The 19,127-nt window shown below is 46.9% G+C and overlaps 1 protein-coding gene across 2 annotated transcripts in view; it reads left to right on the top strand.

Annotated features, from left to right (window-relative positions):
• The window catches only part of LOC144172461 (techylectin-5A-like), a 49,821-nt gene that overhangs the window by 16,349 nt on the left and 14,345 nt on the right, over positions 1 to 19,127 (top strand). For both annotated transcript variants that reach the window (XM_077701163.1, XM_077701164.1), the window contains exons 4-5: positions 1,612 to 1,717; positions 11,224 to 11,388. In XM_077701163.1, the coding sequence (XP_077557289.1) occupies positions 1,612 to 1,717; positions 11,224 to 11,388 (271 nt within the window). The remainder of the gene's footprint in view (positions 1 to 1,611; positions 1,718 to 11,223; positions 11,389 to 19,127) is intronic.

Below are 19,127 nucleotides of genomic sequence, written 5' to 3'. Positions count from 1 at the left end.
AGCGAGAGCAAGAAGTCTGCTCCGCGGAATGGCAAAACGGTTGCGTGCATTGAGATCTGACTATTCTTAGTCCCATAATTTGCAGAAGCACGCGGAAACAACTTACTTCTTTTAACAGGAACAATATCCTTGTATTAGAAGTGACAAGTTTCCTTTGCTGCAATTTTGAAAGCGATATTTACTGCAGGTATTCCATGAATTTTCTTTTGTTTGCAAAGGGCTGACACTGCAGGGTGGTCTAAGAATAGCACGGGATGTAATTCATTTACCAAGATCTCCGCACCGATCCTTTGCCTCCCGCTGCACGGAATAGCACACAGCGGACTTCTCTTTCCAATGCTGCCTCACCACAAAGACTGCAATTTTGATTGCATGGAGGGCGCGAGAGCAAAACATTTTAATGAGCTCAAAACCGTTAGTAAAACTCCAGTCCAAGATTTCTTGTGTTGGCGTACTATGTTAACCCACGTAACAAGGTAAATCTGGTCATAGAGTCCACAGCTCGTAAGATTGTCTCACACTGCTTAGGGGTTAGGGGGGGAAGAGGCGGGAGAGTGGTAAAGCCGGGCCATTTAGGCATAAGCGAAGTGTCAACTGTAGAGCACCAAAACGTTGGCAAAATGTGCACCAAACGGGGCTCTCAGTGGGGAAATACACTCCACTGGGGCTGTATATCTCAAAGAACCAGTTTAGAATGGTCGGACGGATATTTTTTGATTTTTGATGGGGTTGAGGTAGGGCTCGGAAATATTTGTCTACTGGTCCGGAAAAGTTTGGTTGGTTCTTGTAAGGATAAGTTGTTACGGATCCGTAGGGGCCTAAGGAGATTGTTGGGGAAATTCGCAAACCTGCTTATTCGAGAAGATATTCCTTGTTACCGAGGTATTGGCTGCGGTCCACACGATCTGCTGTTTGTGATGAGGACTTCTTGCTGAAGCACTGTGGGTTTCGTTAGTGGCACTCATCTTGACAAAGTACTTCGGCAGCATATTTAGAATAAGTGATTACGACTTTTCTAGACTGTAAAGTGAGGCCGGTGGCACTGGTTTTCTTGAGTGGCCATGCCCCAGTGACAACCACAGGTATCAGAGCTTCACTAGCGAGATAATACTTGCACAAAAACCAATTCTCATGGAAACCATTCCGTCCACTTCACTGAATTTTGTCCGCGGTTTTCCAAAATTACGCGGCTTCTATGATTATTACGTAAGAATACGAGTATAAAACAAATCCCTGTCACCACGGCTTAAAGTTTACATGAGGCAAACAGTACCCCAGGGGAAACCATTAAGATATAACGGTACACTTGGCGCGTTGCACGGCGTATAGTGGCTTGGCAGGAACCGCACATTTGTTATGTACATTCGCTTTCCTTCAGAAGAGCCGAGATGGTAGCCGCTACCTATAATCTAGCAACGAATGGCTCGTCCATGAGCTTTTTTCGGCTGATTGCATGTGTTAGGTTACGATATGGTATGAGGGGTTGTTTCCTTACAGCGCGAATTGACGCATATGATATCACACTGTCAAACATATATCGGAATGAAGAAATATCGGAAATGCGAATATTGCTTTTTTCGGACTTCTTGTAACTTATACACCTTGACGCAGGTGATCCAGAGGCGGGGACAATATGGAAACAATATCTTCTACTTCCGCAAGAACTGGGACAAGTATGCTTCTGGCTTTGGTGATCCGGAGGAAGAATACTGGATTGGTAAGGAAACGTTTTTGACAATCAGTGCACTTGACAAATGAAACTAGTCAAATAAGTAGTCTACCAAGAAATCAGGAAACTGATTTAAAAACAGCTCAAAAGGACACAGTGAAACGTAAACTTTTTGCGCATAAATGGCTGCACGCAGCAAAGAAGGCGAAAAGACGCCATGACAATAACGCGATTGGTATTTTTTCCCAAAAAATATGTACATAGGAAAAACTGAAAATAATCTACAGTATTGCTTAGTCCTCCACACAGGAATATGCAATTATCCATAGTATGATATAGGCATTGTGGGATTTAAAATACTTTTCCAAGGTACATATGTTGTAAGGCAATGCTAACCCTACCAATCAATGACAAATCTGTTGTCTCACTAAGAATATGAGCCAACCTGGATATAAGGAGTTCCAAACATGAAGTTTTTTTACCCCGGTCTTCATGGCAGATTTCAATGGTGGAGTAACATACGGTATTTTGAATATCACTTGAATATTTGGTTTACACTGGCTGTGATGATTCAATAGGAAGGGCTCTCTCTCACATTATTCAGTGCATTTGATTCGAACGACGCTGGAAATATCGCGTTTTTCCTATTTGCGTTTACGTGGCACGCAAAAACACATTGCTCATCATGGCGCGCCTAGACGTTCTCCGCCATAGAGTCAAACCTGAATTTGTGGCCGGAAAAGGATACAGAACAGAACTACCGAAAACACTCGTCAGGCCATCCCAAACCAAACACACGCAACTTTAACGTGAAGTAAAAAACTGCCCATATTTGAGGCGCCCACAAAAACTTCACTAACCACAAAGGCTTCACCAACCAGCTGTACTGTAGCGACATCACGTGATAGATGCACCAACTGGCCTACCAACAAGTGCTTCCAATTACACATATTTTAACTGAGCTTCTCGAAGCATGTCAATAATGGCATCCGCTTAGGGCAGACTGCCATGTGAGGGACGCATATTCGGGATGTGCGCCGAGCGGGACACTCACTATCCTCTTCCATGGATACCGAGGCAACCAACATGGAGCCTGTGATAATCCCAACGGTAAGTTGCAGCAATTTAGAGATAACCCGCGCAACCAGCTCCGCTATCGAATGCAGGCCTAGGGGAGTCGCCGATGGGAGGAGCCGCGCGAGCTCTGGCGCATAGTCGTCCAGATCTATACCCTTCGTGGAAAGCACCGCGTAAGGGCCACGAGGAGACATAGCAGGTTGTGTGGGCTAGAAATCGCCACCGGCAGCAGGCCTTGCGTGAACAAGCACTTGGGTCGACTAGAGCCATGAACACCTGGGGGTGTGCAAAAGCCCCAAAGCAAGGCAACAAGAGTTATTCGCGGCGCCCACCACCAGCGGCTCCTCTCCAATCATCCGGGATAAAAAAAATGGTCCTACGTTCCAAAGGAGGACTTTCACTCTATTCTGTGTTGCAAGAAACCATGCCTGACGTAATCTTGGCGCTAGCAAAAGTGGCGAATGGTCGCGAGAAGAAAATTCTGGTACGCCAAGTGGCTAATTAAATTCTTATTAGCTTACGTTGAGAAGGTGGTGCACCTGATACGGCGTAAATCCATCTCGGGTTTCGCGGTCTGCGATAAGAAATAGCCGCTTACGTGCCCGCCCCCGCTAATACGAGCATGCAACTTATCTTCAATGTTCAAATAGAACACACCGCGCCATCAATGCTGAACAGTATTTTCAGTTACAATTTGGGCTTACGAATCTTTCACGCCAAATGTCTGAACACCTCTAAAATGAGGAAAATTTTGTTTGACGGCCAGCGAGTCTTTTCTGAGTTCGATACAGCGGAATTACGTACCGGTGCACGCGATTCCGCCGCTAACACAGGTACCGGCAAGATGTGCGCCGGAACATCAGGTTCCCCCGCGATGCTCCTACTGCGAAACGTTGAATCATCTTGATCACCAATCGTGCAACCTTTCGGCATAGTGTGCCAGGGACCTCACCTCAAGGGTCCCTTGGACAGCCCACTACGCTTTCAACCCCGCAAGGGACACGCCTGGTAGGCTCAGGTGGTTCCCTAACAAGCAAAATCACTCAAAGCTGCGATGGTTTTCCTAGTCTTCATTACGGAACCCGCTCTGACCACCCCGAGCGGCAGTCCCGGACCACCAAAAATCGATAAAAGCTTTCCCGTGATTCAGACGCACGAGTGAAGCTGCGACCCGAAATACACGAGCATTCGAAAGAGCGGGTCAAGGGAAATGAGCGGAAGCCAGGGCAGCGCTGCCCCGCGGGCTGTATGGTATGCTGCTGGACGAACGGTTATTTAAGAAAGCAGTGCACCAACAAAAGAGCGTAGCTGCATACTTCAGCATTTTAAATAGGATCCCCAAAAAGCACTGCACCTCTATCTGCATCGCGTTACGTAATAAATCCTGATATTGAAGGTGCTTTAAAATGCCGTACTGCATCTACAATGGGCTGTCAAAAAACGGAACCTCTTGTGTACAGGGCAATGTGTTAATTTCCATCACGAGTTCTGCTTCGATTTGGGAGACAATCGGACACGGTCGGAAACGAAGATATTAAAGTGATACATACGGCGAAAGCACACTCTTTTAAATGGTCTGCGTTTGACTTTGATTTCAGCTTCGTCTTCCGAGTGCTTGAAAAATTCTAGCTGCTGTACATACATCTCTTGACATTGTTTTCGTAGAAAACCAAACAACTCTGAAGTATTTGCCCCATATTAACCAGTAAACTGATTTTGGTTGATCAAGATGTTGCTGCATTTGCGAACATTCAGTAAAATGTGCCAACACACAGTTTACATAACTTCAAAAAATATTTTAAGTTTGATAATCAACATTCGATAAACTCAAGACGTCAATAGAAATACATTGAGGACAAAATTTTTTTTATTGGAAATGTAAAGGTTGACAAGGTGTTAATGCCTTTTAGAGGTAAGGTAAAATTAATGTACAACCTAGAGCCCACCAAGCCGGCGTGGTTCAGTGGCCGACGAATTGTGCTTGGCCAGTGAAGGGCGCGAATTCGATTCCCGGGCACGGTGGCCCCTTTTCAGATAGTGGCGAAGAGTGAAAAGAACGCCTATGTACCAAGGTCCCGGCAGAGGTTACAGAACCCCAGGTGGTCAATACTAATGCGGAGCAAACCCCTATTGCGTGAGTGAATGTCCAGGTGTGGCTTTGGAGAATGAAACCTCGGAATCAATCAAAGAACCTACTCCCTGCCTTGCCTGACGTTACAACGGCAATCTATACTGGCCAAACAGGAACACAAGTTTATGGAGGTTTGTTATACCGCAAAGTAAGCGCCTGAGAAGAACCAGCATTTTACAATACTATTCGTTCAGTCCTGGGGATGAACACAAAGTGACCGCTGGCACTTAGTATCCTCGTGAGACTAGTGTGGCCGCAAATAGTGCTGCAATCGTTATGCCTCTTATATTTAGCACTCAGCTTTTCGGTGGTAAAGTTACATCTCATCCCTTAAAGGGGAATAAAATCTGCAGTATGCCTACCGCAGCGCACTTTCGTAAATCTGGCACGTGCGGCAGGATAAAGCAATGACCGTCCTCTGACGCATGCCGCACGATAAATACTATTGCATAAAACCTAGATATGCCGTAATCAGCAATGAGGCAACTGCCTGCCTTTTTAAATTCCGATTCTCCGTAGCGCCCTATTTTCCATTCGCACTGCCAAGGACGATGCCGAAATTGGGCATGTTTTGCGAACTACAATAGTTGCGCTTTTTTTTTGTCCGTAGGACGCATGCCCAATTCAAGGTGGAAAGCCTTTTAAGAACTACATATAAAAATAGTGGCGGACGTCGTTATTGCTCCTCACATTTTGTCTTTGCTTTAAGTACACACAAAAACCTGAATTCTTCAGGAGTGCCACAAAGACATCGACGATAGCATCGCATTCTAGAAATATGACTTATCTCTCCGCGCACATCGACCAGAAAATCGACCACACTTATACGGAATCATGCGATCTTTTTCTGGATTTGAATTGATTCTCTGCAAGACGGTGTTTTGCAATACAAGACACCTTCCTCATTAGTTCAGCGGTGTGTTTGCCAGTTTTTTGACGCCGAGTTGCTCTTCTCTGCAAAAGAATGTTGTGGAGACTGTTTTATAGACAGGGTCACTGCAGGTCGATAAATTGTTTGTTTCTAACGGCTCGCCGAAACCCCTCCTTTCACTGAGTATATACACGGAGTCGCGGTAAGCAGGGATGCTCCTCATGGTGGCGTTTCTTGGAATGAAGCCGGCAACAGGAGCGCTGCAAATGCTGCTCTGCAAGGCAGCATGCATGAAACGAAGTCCCGTATGAACGAACATCTGAAACCTGACGTAAATTGAACCTGCGTGACCGCTCGTAGCAACACTTGAACGAAGAAAGAAATTATAATATTCAAATAAAAAGGAAATATGAAGTTCTTCTGATCTTTGGTAGTAGGGTTGTGCTGGAGAATTTTCAGCTTGGCCAGTTGATAATAGGCGCCAGCTAACAACTGCTAATTATTGGAAAAAAATGACAGCCCATACGAGAGTACGAAAAAGGGCTGCAATCATGCCCCGCGAGAGTGGATGTCCCGCAGAGCGTCTGTAAAATAGCACACATGCTGAATTGAGACTCGGCGGGCTGGTTACTTTCGCTCGGCTTATCTCGTGTCAGCGCCTGACCCATGCGTCCGCCCTCGAATGCTGTTTAGCCCCCTTTTGGCGAGCGGCATCACAAAACTAGTATTTACCAGGGACACAAAGGGGGTCGCATTGTTCACAGGCGCCTTATTACCTCTGGTGCGGTTTCTATAGTTGTTTGTGGTTTGTTAACGAATACTAAACTGTATGCTGTAGACCTGATGCAAAAAAGATCTCTACGTCCTTGTCCTGCCTAGACTGACTCATGCGCTCGGCGTCTTAGGCGATAACATCATGATCCTGCCAGGGTTTTTTTGTTGGGGACACGAAAGTTTCGAACCAACGAGAGGCAAACACCTTCGCTGTAAAAGTCAAGGTTACGCACAAACGAACATTGCAACGCGCTTAAAGGGACCCCAAACTAACCTAGGAATGCTTTGCGGAAATTAAACTTATACGTACCAAATCTGCACTCCAAATGCGCCCCGTCTTATCTCAGAAAATGTTTATTCTTTCCCCAGCAGGGTAACGGTGTGCTTATGCAGGATGATCACCTGCTATGTTAAGAGTTGCTAGTGTAGGCCCCGTGTCGAGCCCTGCTGTATCAGAAGAGATACGGAGACCAACGTCCACGCAAAGTTGGCGGGGTGTTCTTCGTTCATAGCGGAGCATAATTTTACTGCAGAGCAGTATATGTATAGCCCCACCAGTTTTTATTCTATTGTCAGCGATTTAACTCGGCGCCGCTCCGGGGCTTTTCGTCACCACCGTTGACACCTCGTGCACAACTATTCTTCCCCTCTCCTCCACCGATTCTCCTTTGGCGAGTTGCGCAGTTGGCAGCTAAAGGTGGCAATGCGGTTATCATATGATTGCGAAAAAATAGAAGCTCAGACGGGCGTAAAAAATGCTCTGACGATTACTACACTCCCTCATATGAAATTCATGCGCAGCGCGAGCTGCAGTCTTCTCAGCCACGGCCCATTTCTGCTGCGTCACAGGAAGTGTTCGCGTAATCAGCGAACGTACGCTGGCGTGCGCTATTCTGCTGCCACCTTGCAGTGCGCCGGCGTCGCCGGCCAGCATGTTGCAAATCGTGTTTGAACCTCCCTCGCAAACGTCACGTGGTTTGGATTAGCGGAGAATAGAGCACCGTCTCGGGTAAGCGTCACGGGGAGGGCGCTCCTTGGTGGCGACACATCAAGCGTGTGAGGGAATGGCAGTGAGAGAGGTGACGCCGTAGCCGCACGTGTCGTACTCCACTTCACTGTTCACTAGACACTCCTCTCCATTTTCTTTTTCTCATCGCTGCTGCGTTCGCTCACTGGGTTACGCGGACACAAACAGACGCCGCTCCCGAGAAGCCCAGATAACGGCTGTCAAAGGGCTGCACCCTAAAACGACCGGAACCCGCCGTCACCGTGTCCACTCAAATTCACTTCGCCAAGTAGCTGCGAAATCCTCTCGGTAGAAGAGAAACTTCCCCAGTTGGAACGCTAGCTTGAGCCCATATTTCTTTTTCAGCTTGGAAGGCCTTCCGAGCGGAATGTTCGCCGGTGTCTTTCACGCCAAACTAGGCGCCATCACCGGTTGCTGGTTTATGCGTGGACGGTTTGCGGGTAGAAAAAAGGGGGCGTGCACGCACAGCTAAGCTTCATGCCAAAACCGATGAAATGCCGGTTGTGCTGGTGTTTAGTTGTCGAAATTACATGGTTAAATGCGGTTATTCGGCGGTCCTCCTCAATCGAGTGGTTCGGGCGTGGGTTGATGTGTTACACGGACATCTTACACACACAGTAAGATGCATACGAGCGGGAAGGAAAACGGACAGCCACATGTTTGCACGCAAGAATAGAGCTCGGGGCTTCCAGGTTGTAAATCGTTATGGAAGGGATGCATGGCGTTCATTTGGAGGAAGAAGAGCAAGAATCGAAGCGTTGGCTCGAACAGAAGTGCGAATGGGTGCTAAAACGGAAAGCTTCAGGCACTGCCGTTACCGCTTCAAGCTCAGATCGTGGAGTAGCGGCGAATCCCTCCAGGATTAACAGTAAATTGCCCGCTTGGAACGCCGGCGTAAGCTAATATCACTTCTTCAGAGGGCTTTCAGGGTATATTTTTGACGGCGTCTGCCACTTCTAAGCACGCGCACATGACCGGTTGCCGGTTTATGCGTACGCAGGTTTGTAGTGGAGAATAATGGGAGGGAGGAGGGGATACGTGCACGCGCATCTATAGGTTTCATGCCCGTACTGATTGATTCCATGTCCGTTGTGCTGTGCGAGATTCAAACGCGGTCCTTAAATCTCTCAATGGAACCTGTCCGGAGTCCTTAGTGGTAGAGCGGATTAGGTTTGTGTGTTAGGCTATGATCAGTTAACCGAAGCAAAACACTATCGTGATCTAAGAACGTAAACAATTCAATGTCACGCAGTCCGGTTGGCTGAGATATGGAATGACGTCATTCTTTAAATCTAATACGACAGTTGCGGCAACAGTCTGAACCCGACCTTACACAAACAGTGAGATGCTCACGACGCGTAAAGGACACACGCAGTTCTATGTTTATCCGCAAGAACAAAGCCTGGATCCGTCACAGATTCATTCACCTAATTGGCTAGAAAACATGCTCCATCGCAAATTACAATAACGGGTTTTGTTTCGTGCACTCTGTGGACTGCGTCCAGCTTTGCATGTCATCCTTCTTCACAAAGTGAAGGGGCACTAATTTTTTTATGAGCGTACCATTTGTTGCTTGCCCGAAAATATAATTTCCGGAGACAAAATGAGCCCGCATTTCAAGTGTAGATTGTCGACATGTTAGGCAAGTTTTCTCGCACATTCTTAGCCTTCTTTGGTGACCTTTTACGTGTCTCGCATTACTCATGCGCGCATAACCATCTGACCTGACCTGATTGTGGGGCTTAATGCGCCATCGCTACACAGGCGATGAGGCGCGCCGTAGTAGAGGGCTGCGGTAAAATATTTACCACTTGGGGACTTTTATATGCGCCGAAATCACTACCACAAGGGCGTTTTTGCTTTTCGCTTCCACCGTAAAAAGTTCCCGCCACGGTTGGGAATCGAACCCGCGTCCTTGTGCTTAGCAGCACAGCGCCAAAGCCACTGAGCAACCGCGGCGGGTACACACATAACGATGCCTTTGTTAGTGTCCTATACACACTCTTTTTTTCTAAGTAAGAAGCAGTTATTTGTGGGCGCTCGTGTTTGTTTACTTCGCTCTGCCGATTCTTGACGATGTACAGCTTATGCACATATTTTTGCTGCTTGACAACTGCTGCGCACACATCAAGGACTTTTAGCTTTTAGGAGATACTAACACGTGACACTGCAAATGGGGTGATGGCAAGAGTTTATTCTTCAGGAAAGTTGTATAATACGGAAGTAACATTGAAAACACGGAAATTTAAAGATGATCACTCTAACATCTGCTTGCATCCTTTTCTGTTCCGAGGACATCATCCTATGTTTTAGTCGAGAACAGGTTCTAAATATTTCTCCATGGTACTGGTTTAGAGTAAGTATCGCACCTATCTCTTCCACTTGACCTTAATATCAGTCTCAATACAATGGCCCATGATGCAGCTTCGACCCCTACGTTCCTTCCTTCCTTGTGTTGCATCTAGGCATTGACACACCTAAAAGGTAAATTTCAAAATAAAACTTTCATAACTGATATCAAAACATCTCCGAAGGACCTACCATCATCCCTATCATGCCCTTGGCCTCACTGACCTTGCCTGCAAGGTCCTGAATCGTCGTCCTCATCATCACAAACACGGGCGTGCACACGCGCACAGCGATGTACACGCGCGGACTCATTCAAAGATTTATTGTGGTGACCCAAGAAATATTAGTTCGAGGTACTCACTAAGGCGACAGGTTTCTGTCCTGCATATCATCACCGACCTTACGGGCTATGACTTAATACCCATTTTTAAATCTTGTTTACAATATCTACATGGCGGCCACGACAGGGCTCGAAGTTACGCTTCCACCGAGCTTCTTGTCGTTGAAGGCTGAAATAAAAAATTAGGCCCCACTGCCCCTTTCATCGTCTCCTCGCCAGAATGTGTAAAGGGGCAGGTATTCTATTCGGTATTGTGATTGCTTGGCAAACACTCCTCCATCGAGCCCTAGAAATTCAACGCCCGATGTCTTTCTGGTCTCTAGGATATATTCTCCCACATACTCTACCGCGTTGTTTTTTATAGCGGAAGTGGAGTCTTTTTCGACGTCTACATTTTGACTTTTACTTGACGTGTGCGGTTCAGAGCCCCTTTCTAAAGCATTTCTTGGGGCGCATCTCCTGACTGAGTAGACAAGGCAATGTGATCTTTATAAGGCACAAGACGCTTATTTGGTCCGCTCACTAGATTTCTTTCACCTCCATATCAAACACTGTTATTTCGTTTTCTCGGCAGACTGTACATAATTTGGAAGGCGGTGAGTAGTGTCTTTAAACGTCCTCTTCGGCTTCTGATTCTGCATTCGCTGAATTGATGCGCAAAGATGCCACTACCTTAACTAATTCTTACTGCCGGACTCCCTAGTTTTATTGAAACAGTGACGTAAGGTCAGGCTTGTAGTATAAAATTGCTCGTGTCATGGCAAGATCCATTAAATACATGCTTTGCAAGATTAAATACGCGGCCGCTCTCGAAGACTATGCGGAATTTCTTATGCCTACCTATGGGCTCTAGCGGTCATGTTACTTACCAGCATGCGAAGCAATCTAATTCGCAGCACGCAGTAGTCCCCTAAGCAGAATGTCTAAACTTTGAGTTGATGGCGATTGAAAGCCTTGCTATATTTTCTTTTGCCCTGTTCTGCAGGAAATTACGCTCTCCACGCGTTGACATCCGGTGCAGAACAGATGACCCTCCGCGTGGTGCTGAACAACAATACAAAAATTGTGACGGTCGACTACGGACGTTTCAAGATATCCTCGGAACATGAAAATTTCAGCATCAGTGTTGGCGACTACGAGGGACCAGAGGGTACGTTCTGTTGAAGCTTACTACAGCTCCCGAAGCATTATTTCCCTTACACCTATAGTTCAAGTGCTTCGCGTGGCATTCTTACCTGCTTGATTTCTAAGAGTGGATATTCAGGTAAGTACTGTGATTTCCGCACCAAAATGCTGAAAGCAACTGGTACTAGGGTGGTCAATTAGAGGGCGTATTTATTGCTGGGAGAAAAGGGGTATTCGAAAACAGATGAGAAAAAATGAGTTATTTCTTCAACTAAGTCTACCTGCAATAATGCTAAAGCGTTGAAGTCACTCCTGGGCGTGAGGGTTCACTTAAATAAAATATATTGGCAGAGACAAGTCTGGGGGAACCGACGTTAATAGGCCGTTCTCTCCAAACCAATGAAAAGAGAGAATGCACAACGATGAGTGTACACAGATGATAATGGGCGAGAATTCAAGAAAACGAAGCTGTCTGCGGGCGTAGCCAATGCAAGCTGCTTCACGGCCGATGTCTAAACAGTGTGTAAATTCAATGCCGATTATGAACATTAGTTCCTGTCGCGTAACCTATTTCGTCAATTATAAAACAATAGCAGGTTGGAGAACAAAACAGTGAGAAAGCAAGATGGGGCTGATGATGTTGGTTGAATTTTTTTGGGGGGCAAGGCCAGCTGGGGCAAAAAGCGCCAAAAAAAACGGTTCCAAACTGATCGGTCTTCTTTCTTTCTGCGCCAGTCGAAGTTGATCACACTGCCCATGCTGGACACACGGCACTTCGTCGTTCACGCCGGCACTGCCGCTGGTACTTGCGCATGTGCTGGCGATGCCGCAGTGCCTTCGTTGCAGCGTTTAGCAAGAGGGTTCATTTTTAGTGTAGCAGCGTGAGCCAAGTTACTGTAAGGAGTCAGCATAGTTATGTCGAATACACTAAGCTTTAGCGTCTGTCTCTTCCCCGCCGCTGGCGATGACCTGTAAAGCGAATAAAGGCGGGTGAGGAAAATGACGAAAGGGAGGGCACAGAAACTGTAACACCTTTTTCTCGTTACTGGCTCCCCCCGTGGAAGGGGACGTCATTCTTGTAAGCAGTTCATAGAGCTGCACAAATAACATGTTTATAAGAAGGCTTCAATCGTTGCACGCGTGCAGTGTCACTAAAGCGCCATCGGAGGTCCGGATAACGGGTCGTAGGCTCGGCAATGCAGCTGGCTGGGGAAATTAATTTTATAAAACGTCTCTCGGTCGTTCGTCCTCATGTAGCCGTGCGCATGCGCATTGTACCGTAGAAGATCCGTGACTTGAATGTTGAAGCTGCTCTGGGAGATCACTGACGCCGCATGGTCCGGCCGCGCATAGTTCGCGTCGCCGAGGAAGCGTCCCCTCTGCTGCGAGAGGCTCGGCTTGCAAAGCGTCCACCAGAGACGACAAGTCACACTTGGACATTGGCGTACGAAAATGTCGACCAAAATAACCTGCTCACTGTGGCCTTCCTCAGCATAGGTTCACTGAAATTCTATGCCGCCCGCGTCAAACATGACACCACAACTGTACTAGAACTCGACTTTGTGTCCATCCGTGATAACCTACAACAGCTTCGTCATTAAAGTCTTGCACGTGAATGCAAGCTTTTTTGTTTTATTTTAGAAGGAATCAGTGAAGTAATCATACCAGCAATGTTAATGACTTGACAACAGTCCAGAAGTGCGGCACAACAAAGGCACCCATCGAGTTTCAAGGAGCACGGACTCGCAGATGGGCTGGTAAAAGTCATTCTGGTTTCCGCTTATGGCGCCTCGTTACGCCCGACGCCGTAAGGCGGTGGTGTATATCTTTCGCAGGCGAAGAACTCTGTGTGAAGAAATAAGCTGCAACTTCAAATTGAAGCACAGAAAAGCGGCAATATAGCGGTGCCCAAGCTTAGAATGTTGGTGTCTGCGCGCAGGACTAATGAATGGCGGAAATAATGGAGGTGTCTTCGCAGAGATGGTCCAGTAGGAAACTAAATTCGACCTAAGTACGCAATGAATTGATTTGGGAATTCTGGCTGTGACAATGCATCCCTTCCTAATCATACGGCAGGAGAGCGTATTCTTGATCCTAGTTGGAAGGAAAAACACGCCGCACGGGTTTGCTCCGGTGGATAGGTGACATGGCAAGTTTGAAGGGAGACATTTCCGGGGACAATCTCCTTCATCCGGAGCAGCAGATAGGTCGTCGATGTTGATGGTCAAACTGGGAAAGTATCGTGTATGTCAGAAACGTGACTGAAGCCCCTTCGTTTTTTGCCTTGTTTCTTGTTTCCTTGTAATCACTGGTACTGCTGGTTCCTAAAAAAGGTAGCTCCTAACACTTTGCGTTGACTCTGCGGGGCTTAGCAAGGTGACCGGTGTTAACGTGTACTCGTTGCTCCATATTGATAATGTTCTCGACTATTTCCAGTGCGTGGGAATTTTCTCTTCTGTAGATTTGCGCTCCGGCTATTGACATGAATACCGATGGCCAAATCTTAGAAACCATAAACAGCCTGTGTTACTCCCGACGTATGCTATGAGCTTAATGTTAAGCCATTCGGCCTTTGCAACGCGCCCGCCAAACTCTAAGGGATGAGTACAATATCTCAAGGGGTCTCACATGATACGCGTGTCTCAGCTGTTAGGAAGATGCATTCTCTACAGACTTTGAAACACATCTCATCCGGATCAAATATACTTTGACCTGGCTCGGGGCCTCTGGACTACACCAAAACATAAAAAAAGTGTCCGTTCGGGGAACTCAAGTAACCCTCTTAGGCAAGTTTTGGTTCAACGAGGGCATTCTACCTGATTGGAACAAGCAGGACAGAGTTCCTACGTCCGCCTGTTTGTGCGACATATCGCTTGCATTACAGCACCTCTGACGAGCCTACTGGGCGGCGACAAGGGAATATCTCCATTGTCGTCAGACTGTGACGGGGTGATTCATACTCTAGGAGCGTTATTGACCCAGCACTTCTACTGCACCACTATGACTCGAGCGCCCCCCCCCAAGTGCTCACGGCACCGCGTATGCCAGTCACGCCCTTACTAAAACAAAGTCAAATTATTTGGTAACCGAGAAACAACATTTGGTCATGGTTTGGGTCCTAGAAAAATTCCGCCCTTGTTGATAAGGCCATACAATTCGACATTGTTACCGACAACCACGAACTAAGCTGGATGTCTTCGCTAAAAGACCCCTCGGGACGGCCAGCACATTGGACCCTCCGAATTCAGGAATACGGTGCTACTTACGGATCGGCGCACCAAGACTATAGCGCTGATGCGCTCTTTCACTACCCTATGGAGTCTTTGTCAGCGTACCTTGATTCAACAAGATTGATCCTCTCTGCACTCACGCTGAATGACATAGCCCTTAAGCAGCATCAGGATCCGTGGGTCCCTTCTATCATTAGCTGGTTCAACGCCACGACGACTACCTCCGAGCCGCGGGCACTGCAAAGGCGAGCAGCCTATTTTACTGTGCTTTTGTGCCACCGCAACTACAGGCACGGGAGGAAGGGGCTGCTCGTGACAGCACGTCATCTGCGATGCGAAATATGCGTAGCTTTCCACGCCAAGCCCAACCCATCCGCGTAGCGTCCTAAAATCATACACCTAGCTGCATCAGCGCTATATCTGCGGTACTCAGGCCTTCAAACACCGCAAGCCAAACCGCCAAAGCCTACAGCAGAGGTGCAACCCCTACCGTGCCTTCTCACCCAATTTATTGCATTGCAGTAGACCTTTTCGGACCATTTCTATGCACGCATTCTGGGAACAGGTGGATTCTTGTCGTTGTTGACGATCCTACGTGCTACGGCGAAACGTCCGCGCTTCCAAGCACTACGGTGCGAATAGCCATGCTCCTCCTTCATCACTTCAATATGTGGCGTGGTACCCTCAAGGAGCGTGTCAGTGACAAAGGACGAGACTTTCAAAAGTTTTCGAAGCTCTCCTCCCGGAAAACAGCATTGTTCACTGGGCAGGTACTGCCTACCAATGGCGGACAAATGGTTTGGCGGAACAATTTATACACACGCTCGGTGACCCGCCCTGCCATGTACATCACTGCAGACCATTATACTTGGGGCGCACAGCTTCACTCCGTCGTTATCATGTACAACACTGCTACGCAAACTACCACCGGCTTTTCTCTCTTATTTCTTTTTTTACAAACGCGAGCCTTCATGCAGCATCGATACCATCCTCCCATATTATCCGATGCCTCTAAGAGCAAGCCCGTCTACGAGACAGGGTGACACGCTGTTGAAAGTCACAAATTGGCTCGCTCGCTCTCGTCAAGTGAGCAAAGACGGCAAATGCACCATCATGACCTTGGTGGCTCTCCGCCGTCAGTCCCCGTTGTAACTTTCGTTTGGCTATGGATTTTACTTAGGACGTCTGACGGTCCTCTGACCTGAGTTCCACATGAAATATCACGGCCCCTACTGCATTAGAGAGCGTGCATCATGAGAGAATAACGTCGCCGAGCCGCTCACTGCATCTGATCATTTTTGTTACTGTGACCGTAAGACTCTCCACGCAACAGTTTATCGCCTTACCACGAGCCCATCGATGAGCCTTAACCATGAATGGCTCCGTTTACCTTGGAGCGTTTGTAATGGAGGGCAGCGTTTATGGTAAATGATTAAAGCTGAGGCAGAATCCCAAGCCGAACGAGGACAATCCCTACGTCGCGAGAGCGTAGTATGCCCAGCGTGATCGTCACCACCTTGGCTCTCCCGCTGTTGCTGCTGCTCGAGGAGAGAAACGCCCAAAGGCATCTTCATTGCCTCCGCCGTTTCGCCTTCAACATAAACCAAACGCTCGTACGCGAACACGCACACACGCGCGGGCGCCCGCTCAAACACACGCACAAGCAAACACACGGCAATTCCTCTTTGACATGTCTTGTAGAACATGTCCACCATGTTACGCCTCATCCTTCATTTTTCCTCCTACACACTCACCCCCTCCCTCTCTCTCCCCATAAAGATATACCACAGGATTGTTATCAATTGGTTCAAGCACCTAACTTTGACTATCGACACCAGGATTGCACTCGGGGTAGAAACTGCGTAGGTGTTAAAGGGTGCCTTGTTCAGTAAAAATTAAACTTCCAGATATTAGTTAGGTTATACTGGATAGGTGCGCCTCAGTTAGAGGGATATTTACGATACAAAAAGCTTTCCCTCACAAGAACAGGCTGCAACAACCACAGAGTAGTATTCGGCCGTAGCCTCACTATAAAGGAAAAAAAATTAAGCAGAACAGTGATTCGTAATAGGGGCTGTGGCTTCGTTCTTCGCTGTTTTCTACCACCACTCACGCTCTTCCCCTCTCTGTCTCACACCTCTCTTAGTGAAGTGAATAGACGTTTGTTCAAATCAATTCAACTTTCTCGCCTTCGCAGTGCTCGCGCGGCTTCTCACGGTGCCGCTCGCATCCTTTTTTATCTGTTGTTTGTGGTTCTGCCTGAAACTCCACGAGCGGAAGTCCTGTCCTTTTAAGTACAGAGTACTTACGTGGCCTGGCTTGTCGTCGTAGCTTGTCCGATGTCGCGCTACCTCGCCAACGCTGTCAGGCGCCCTCACGGACCCAAACTGACTCCCAAGGCATCACGCACCAAACCAGAAGCCCAGAAAAGATGCGTGGTTGTACCTCTATTCAGCATCAAAGCAAAGCTTAAGAGGACAATTGAAAAAGAGGTTTGTACAAGCAGAACCACTAAAAACCCCAGGATGCGCTGACACTTGTGATACGTCTTATTTATCACTTACTAAATTTACTAAAGAACTGGTGTATAGCGCCATATTAAGGCATGATTTGTACAGGCACCTGAGGGTTAAAGCCCCAGGTACCACCACTGTTCTGGGAGACGTCATGAACGTAGGTGAGGTTAAGGACTGTATGCTATGTGTTTTAAAATTCAGCAACTGTCAGGTGACTAAATACCTTCTCGTAAGAGAGCATGAGATTGTCTGTTAGGAATAATGAATAGTGCAATGAATTGGTACATGTGCAAACTCCACTAAAGTGAATTATTGATTCAATATTGCACATTCTGCGTTCAATAAGCATATGAAGGACATAAACGATGCCACTCCGGCATGACTGCATGAGTCAACAGGTGTGAATGCCTGATGTGTGTGTGTGACCAATTCTAAGCTTTCATAAGGCCGATACTATAATTCTCATATGTTTGTTTGGACCAGGTTTTAGGGGCGAAGCCCCTAAGGTGCTAAGGCTGTATGTATTTCCTATCGTTGTCGTCTTATGTAGACACGGTGCTAAAACACCAGGCCATTTGTTTTCCCACGCCTCGTGCTAGAACGTAATGCGTACTAAAAGAACACAGCGGGGCACTCGTTTTCCAACGCCTCGCACTAGAACACTTCGTGCTTCAGAGACACGAGACTTTTACAGCCAAGCCGTATACCTCTACCCCCCCTCTTCCTCCAACGGTTTCATCTCCATGGGAAAAAACGCGAAGGTGCTAACAATACACTTATCCGCTGTATGCATCGGTCATTCCCAAGTTTCACTTTAGTGGAGAGGGCCTGTGATTTTTTTCTATTTTAGGCTTAATGCCAAGTAATCAATTTCTTTTTTCTTTATCGTACTGTTATTGCAAATGGTCTCGCAGCTTCCTCCACACAAAATTTCAGGTCTTCATATAGAACCAGCATCATTTCTATGCTGCCGGTAAAGGCAGCAACTGCCGCACGTTTCTAAGCGGCTTCATTTCCATCAATGCCACACTTGCCGGGAACTAAGCACACTGGGAGAGCAAGTTTGGGGCTATAAGCAGAGTACCGAGCTCTTAGAATGGCATAAAAGCTGGGTTTTTCTTAGGCTTCAGAGATGAAAGTCTTCATCTCTATTTATTTCCATTTCAAAGAAAACAGAGCTAGTATGTGCATATAACTCAGTAATTAATTTTGTTTTGTAGAATGTGGTTCAAAGCTAGTAGGATACCGTGTGCCTCTGCAGTATATACATATTAGTATTCCTGTTCATTGTTTCGAAGAAAGTGAATAGGGGGCCATTTGCAGCACAAGACAAAGGTGCAGAAGTCTTCGAGACATCCATTTAGAATTCAGCTGTTTTGTATTTCTCTCTCAGGAACTGGAAGTGCTGAGTAAAACAAAGTTTGGTACATTTTTCTTTTGTGTTCCTCTGAAGCACACGTCACTATGAATTTGGCAAACGTCCCACGGGGTAGCCAACTCATGAAGTGAGGTGCAGTAATTATCAATAAGAGGAACTTGAAGATCCCATACACGGCGTGATTCCGCCCACAGGAAAGGGTGGTGCTATGAATGGTCGGTTTTCAAAAAGCTGCAGGGTTGAATTATTTTTCCCAATGGCTTTGAAAGGTTGTTCCTTCATTGAACTTATCATTGCAGCATTTATCAGAGCTGTGTAAGTGAGCTGGTGCTCTAAAGATCACTTTTGGTTTCATCCTGAAGGGGTGAAATGCGGATCGTTTGATATGCAGCTGTGGCCGAGCAATGCCCAAAGTCGTACACTGCGTCCAACATTTTCAGTGCTGTTTCACTTGCAGACCGGTATAAGATCCTCCCATAGCCCATTCTTGACCTGAAAAGTCTATATAGAAGTGCCAGCAGCCACATTGTGCTTGTTACGCGTGACTGCTGGTATAATAAATTTGAAATGTTAATCGTTTTTAAACATTTTATTTTCAGTAATTTCATATGCGGAATCAATCTGAGTTTGTGGTCAAGTA

This window comes from Haemaphysalis longicornis, unplaced genomic scaffold (genome assembly GCF_048455015.1).
Source record: "Haemaphysalis longicornis isolate Haplotype H1 unplaced genomic scaffold, Haemaphysalis longicornis Haplotype H1 scaffold_214, whole genome shotgun sequence".
Taxonomy (NCBI): Eukaryota; Metazoa; Arthropoda; class Arachnida; order Ixodida; family Ixodidae; genus Haemaphysalis; species Haemaphysalis longicornis.
Note: the sequence above shows the minus strand (reverse complement) of the source record. Positions and strands in the feature narration are given on the sequence as shown.